This window comes from Trichomycterus rosablanca, chromosome 10 (assembly GCF_030014385.1).
Source record: "Trichomycterus rosablanca isolate fTriRos1 chromosome 10, fTriRos1.hap1, whole genome shotgun sequence".
NCBI lineage: Eukaryota > Metazoa > Chordata > Actinopteri > Siluriformes > Trichomycteridae > Trichomycterus > Trichomycterus rosablanca.
The window spans coordinates 25,388,018-25,394,497 of NC_085997.1; the positions used below are offsets into that span (position 1 = coordinate 25,388,018).

At 40.6% G+C, this 6,480-nt stretch overlaps 1 protein-coding gene across 1 annotated transcript; it reads right to left on the bottom strand.

Annotated features, from left to right (window-relative positions):
- Positions 1-1,553: 1,553 nt before the first annotated feature.
- On the bottom strand, positions 1,554-4,892 carry socs3b (suppressor of cytokine signaling 3b). Its single transcript, XM_063003725.1, has 2 exons — positions 4,709-4,892; positions 1,554-3,728 (listed from the first exon to the last, which is right to left on the bottom strand). Exon 2 carries the CDS (start codon positions 3,567-3,569, stop codon positions 2,904-2,906), a length of 666 nt encoding a protein of 221 aa, XP_062859795.1. The 5' UTR covers positions 3,570-3,728; positions 4,709-4,892; the 3' UTR covers positions 1,554-2,903.
- Between the last annotated feature and the right edge of the window lie 1,588 nt (positions 4,893-6,480).

Sequence of the window (6,480 nt, forward strand, 5' to 3'; positions counted from 1 at the left end):
AGTGGATGTCTCGGTGGTTCAACACTGTCCGCACTGTTCCCTCACAGCAAGGTCCTGGGTTCGATTCCCAGGTGGAGCAGTCCGGGTCCTTTCTGTGTGGACTTTGCATTTTTCCCTGTGTCTGAATGAGTTTCCTCTGGGACCTCCAGTTTCCCACCACAGTCCAAATACGTGCAAGCGAGGTGAACTGAAGATACAAAATTGTCCATGACTGTGTTTGACATTAAACTTGTGAATGAATGAATCTTGTGTAACGAGTATCTACCATTTCTGTCATGAATGTAACCAAAGTGTGTAATCCTAATAAATAAATGAATAAATAATTGGAGTACTTAATAAGGTGTTACCATTAGGTGAATTCAGCTTGACTTTAAAATGTATTCAGGACTTTCATTACATTTTGTTTTTAAGTGTTTTAATAAGCTACTTTTACCACGTGTCAACTACAGTAATAAGACTAAAAAGGTTTGACACCAGCTTTTACTTACAGTGCAAAATAATCAATCAGTGAGCTAGTAATCAATGAGCCATTAGGAGCTCAGATCTGGGATTCTTATCATTAGCGTGAAGCTATAAACAATTGCTGTGGCTGTTTAAACACAGTAAATTAAGTTCTTAGTAAATTGAACAGTGTGTCATAGGTGCTAAGAATAATTCTTTACATGACTGTCATATATTTTTACATGACTGTCATATACATTTTTATGTGTAGTCATATTTCCAAAATATGACATTTGAAATGTCTGATGCCTGGTTTGTGAATATGATGTTCAAAAAGAAATGATCAGTTAGCAAAGATGTAAAGAGCTGAGCTGAACAGAGTGCACCAGGTGACATCCTGTAAGCACAGATACAAAACATGAAGGGGAAAAAAGTGAGCCACAGTCCTTTGTTTATCAGAGAGAGAGATATTTGATGTGGTATTTCCATCAGCGAGTCTCTGAGCAACAAATGGGAAATGTTTTCTACACAGAATATTCAAGCAAAGAAAAGCTTGGTGGTAATTTGGGCATGTAATCATGTAGAAATCGTTATGAATAGGGCTGTCAAATACCTTTACAGTCACATTAAAATTACATTTACATAAAAGATTGAGAACTGAATTCAATCTAAATATTAATCTAAAAAAAATAAGTAACCGTTCACATGTATATATGCTAAAAAGTTTGTCACTTATCAATTGACAGCTCAACCTAACTGTATATAAACATAATAATACAACTAATAAACTAATTACCTTGCTCACTAACTTTTTATAGGTTAAAGACTGTATAATAAAAACTACCACCATGGCTTGAAGAGATAGTTTCACTGTAATGTAATACATGCACACTGCAAAACACACTCAAACATTTTGTTAACTTGTATGTTAATGTTCCTCTTTTTGGCACAGCAAACTAAAATGGATTTTAAATGTGGGTTTTTGCCCTCTACTGCAAAACGTGTGTGTATATGTGCCTATTTTTAAATTCTAAATAGTAAAATTACTTTCAAACATTCTTACACAAAAAAGCATGAATGCTTTTGCTCAAGAATTTAAGACACAAGATACATTATGTAAAAATAGTATTCTTTAATATAAATTATTGAAATATTTTAGAAATATAAATATGTGCAAAGTTCCTTGCTGCATTTTCTATTGTAATGCCTTTGTTTTCAGAATGTCAAGCTTGCACTGTGGGTCATTAGACTAGACCTTAAATGCCAAATCTTTATAAAAGACAAGAGTACAAAAACATGTTGTCTTCTTGTTGTGACACATGTAAACATTGTCTCTATTTGACAAAATACAAAAAAAAACACACAACAAAAACTTCTGTGAAACCATAAGCCCTTCTATTGACTCACGATACATTCATTTAACTGTAGACAGCGTGTCTGCTGAAAAAAAACATTATTATTGAATGAGGGATATGAGGCATGACTGATAACTTACAGCACATACAGAAGAAATGCCTCTGGTTTTACAGGAACACAGTACTTCATGATCGGTAAATAAGGATCTTGCATACTGTGCTTGGCTTTGTTCGGAAGCTTGTGTTGTATTTTAATTCTAATACCAGCCAAACGAAACCACTTTCTGTTTAAAATAATGTAACAACAGTCCATTGAGTTTTCATTCAAAGAAGCTTTACCAAAAGCTGAAAGTACCTGTATTAACAGGCCTCTCTTGTCTATTTTAATAATTTGTATTAATGCATTTTGAGGAATTTGTTTTATGATGCCATGTAGTCAACAATGTTGACATAGCAGTGCCAGTAGTGAACTGCCACCCATTTGCCTCCTCACACCCATGTATGATTGGCAAAGTGCAGTGGAAATGTGTATGTCATTTCACATAGTCAAATGTGGGCTAACTCAAACACAGGCATCCAGAACTCTTGTGAGCAGAGTCAGTGTGCCAAGTAGGGGTGACATGGTGAGAAAGAGCTTTTTTTTTTTCATATGGCAAAAGGCTGCTATTGCTATGCTTAGCCAAGGCAGCACACTTTAACCCTTGTACCCTCTACCATCTATCATTGTGTTAATTTTCAAAAGGGTTTTTTGAGCAGACCCATGAATGAAAACACAGTGCCTGTTTGGACTAACTTTTCTTCTGTCTGACTGCTCAGCTGTCAGTTCAACAGTTCATCCCACTGCATGTAAATGTATATTTGTGCTGTCCATCACACAGCAACCTCCTGCCAGCGTTCACTCTAAAGAGGTCGAAGGCACAGTAAGCCCAAGCTGGCCTGCAATACTGATAGATGCTAAGCGCTTCTCTGAGCAGTCCGCTCATGCCTCGTTGGACTCCAGAGCTTCCTAACATTGCCAGCTTTCCATCTTTCTGTGGGCTTTTGCTGGTCACCATTGCCCATAGAGTTCAGGTTTAGCCTTTGTTCTCCAGACCTACGTGGTGGTTGTTAGATGGGTGCATCATACTGCTGGAGGAACTCTTGGAGTGACTGAGGCAGCTGATCTCGTTTAGCAGACACTTCTATGTGGCCATTGAGTGTCTTGCGGCAGAGATGCTGCAGTGTGGACATACTTGATGCCAAAGGACGCAGCAACTCCAGAGGGATCTTTTCTCCTCCAGAGTAGATAAAGTATGTACTCCCATCTGCCCCAGCACTGCCACCATCACCGTCCACTCCTGCTCCAGATGCAGTGCTTGCTCCTCTGGTGGAGGGCATGTAATGATGTATGAGTTTCAATACACAATCAAAACGTGGTACGGTTTGCGCACTACGTGGATCAGTCTGCAAGAAGAAGGAGCAGGCGTCACACTGAATGCGCAGGTTTTTAGTGCCCGTGGATGTCTTTACGCTCAGGGTGAAGAAGTGTCGGTTGTCTGAGCTGTCGCGCACTAGGAACGTGCCTGGTGGCTCCGCACTTAGCAGGGCGCTGGCCTCCTTCCCACTTACTGCACTCCAATAGAAGCCGCTCTCCTGTAACTTGTGCACGGCTGCTACAACCATCTGATACTGTGCCCGTGAGCTGAAGGTCTTGTAGCGGTGGGCGGGCAGGCGTACGCTGCCTTGGAAGGGGTTGCTGCTCATGGCGCCTTCGTGCCTGCTGTGAGTTACCATGGCGCTTTGCCCGTGCCCCGTCCCACCGTGGGGGTCCAGGGCCGCGGGCTCGTCCCAGCCAGGGTGCACGGGCACCACGCAGCACCAACACAATGCCCACAGCTCCTGCGTCTCCTCAACATCCAGAAGCACGGACGGCTCGATGGGTAAGGGATGCAGCTGAAAAGGAACATGAACATGTTAGTATTTGCATGTCTTCATAACAAATGTTTCACTATCTTGTGCAAGTTCAAACCCTTATCATCCAAGTCATTAAGGTCTAAGACACTGGTCCATAGTTTTAGAATACACCCTTCCCTCTATTATTTTTAGTTTTTCTAGCACAAAAACATTCAGGAAGGGCTAGGTGAATAGTTTACAGCTTGATCAGGTAGATTAGAGCAGGATACGCAAGACACTATGTCATAAGTACTCCAGAACAATGGTGGGAAACCACTGGTGGACAACACAGCAGTGTGTCTCATATTCTTTTTAATATTCATGAAGACCAATAGCCTAGTGTGCAATAGCCTATACTATTTTTAGTTAACTGCTGCACTGCTGACTGGGTACACCTGATACAGGCAACAGTTCGATCGCCTACAGGCTTTTGGCATAAGATGTGTGAATGAGGTGCTCTAGATTGTGAATGACCCATTTCCTCCACCGTGCCAGGTGGACACTTTCTCCTTGAATTGTAGGTACCCCACAATGAGTGCTACAAAACAGGATAAAGGATGCCTTTTCCACCCCTAAACTCTGACAAAGGAGGGTCTGTATGGCATCTTGCTGGTTTTAGGATAGTGGATTCTCCCTATGGGGGAACTCTTATAAATGCTACTGCAGCACAACAACCCCCTAAATGATTATCAATGCTGTCTAAAACAGCTAAATATGTACCTTATTAAGGTACCTTATTATACTGTTCAGTATTAATGTATATAGCTAATATTGTAGCATATATATAATGATTTTATATGCATAATGAGTATATAAGCAAAGCTAAAACCAAATGACCTACAAACGCACCAAAAACCAAATACATGCAACCCGTCCCCAAACAGTTTAATACAAACATAAAGAAACATATATTCGAATATATTTGTAATAAAGCACACTAGCATATGTAATATTCAGAACATAAACCGCTGCACAGTTACCTTGAAAGTCTTAGGCGAGCCAATCTTGCAGTGATGTCGGACAGAGGAGACCTCTCTCTTTTCGGGAGGGCTCCTTCTCTGCCAGTGTGCACTGATAGGCGGTGTAGAAAGCGGCTCTGCTGAAAGTGGCGCTGTCGGGAAATGGTTTTTATGGCGGACACTTTTGCCTTGAATGTGATAACCCGCTCACGGCTCCCCCTGAAGAGGGGTAGTGCAAGTCCTGCTCTCTTCATCGAGTGGGAACCCACTGATATTTCTGAACGGCTCCACCCCCTTCTCCTTCCAGTAAGCAAGCGCACACACACACACACACACACACATACACGCTCGCACGCTCGCGCGCACTCGCCTGGCGGGTTGCCCATAAATAATCAGCGTGACCTTTTTCTACGAGACGATTCCTGGTATTCACACTCCTCCTCCCCTCCCCTCCCCTCCCCCCGCTGCTGTTCCCCGTCAGCCTGCAAGGTGAAAAAAGTTCAAGCGTCCTTACATCATGCTGTCGTATGTAGCTAATTCTGTAACTCCAGCTCTTCCTTTTAATATTTTTGTGCTTTTTTATTGTATAAATTCTGCGCACGCTGCATTCGTGATTTATCGAGTCACGAAACACACACACACACACACACACACACACACATCTCCACTCATCTCCATACAAAAATACATTGTATTACCAACCTTAGCTTGTCTAGGCGCTCTCATGCATATACAGAACGTTTACCATGGCAGTTAGAACTTGGTAAGGCCGATCTTCACATCTATAGGATCTCTACGTCCCAAATCTCGTCCTACTGCCCTACATAGTGTGTTAGAATAGTGCGCCACCTATAATACAATACACACTACAGTGGTACCTTAAAACTCGACGTCAACTGGTTCCGGGATTGGTGTGAGTTTAAAAGCGTTGAGTTTCAAGGTATTTTTTCCCATTAGTATGTATGGAAAACCTGATAATGCGTTCCATGGTCCCATGGAACTGCATATCTTTTAGGCAAATGTAAAATAATGGGGTTGTTTTTGAGACTTATACACTGAAAATAACACAAATATAATATAAAAAACACCAAAATACAATTAAAAAACAGGTAAAATCTATATAAAATACAATAAAACCTGCACTTTACCTTTACTTCTTTATTGTTTCCTTATGCTTCTTAATCGTGGAGATGCTTGATCTTGGAGTACTGTATTCCATTCAGTAAAGGATAAGATAAAGTGCAGGTTGTATTGTACTTTTATATAGATTTTTAACTGTTTTCAATTGTATTTCAGTGTTTTTATATAGACTTATTGTACTAAAACAACAAGACAACCTTAGCTTGTCTAGGCGCTCTCATGCATATACAGAACGTTTACCATGGCAGTTAGAACTTGGTAAGGCCGATCTTCACATCTATAGGATCTCTACGTCCCAAATCTCGTCCTACTGCCCTACATAGTGTGTTAGAATAGTGCGCCACCTATAATACAATACACACTACAGTGGTACCTTAAAAGTCCTGGGACTGGTGTCGAGTTTTAAAAGCGTTGAGTTTCAAAAGGATGTTTGGGAAACCTGATAATGCATTCCATGGTCCCGTGGAATTGCATATACAATGGGGTTGTTTTTGACACTATACACTGAAAATAACACAAGTATAATTTAAAAACACTGAAATACAATTTAAAAACTAAATTATCTATATAAAAATACAATAAAACCTGCACTTTACTTTTACTTCTTTATTGTTTCCTTACGCTTCTTAATCGCTTCTTAATGCTTGATCTTG

What these genes read in the sequence shown, in the direction of transcription:
- socs3b (XM_063003725.1), bottom strand. Translation starts at nt 3,569, where the DNA reads ATGGTAACTCACAGCAGGCACGAAGGCGCCATGAGCAGCAACCCCTTC.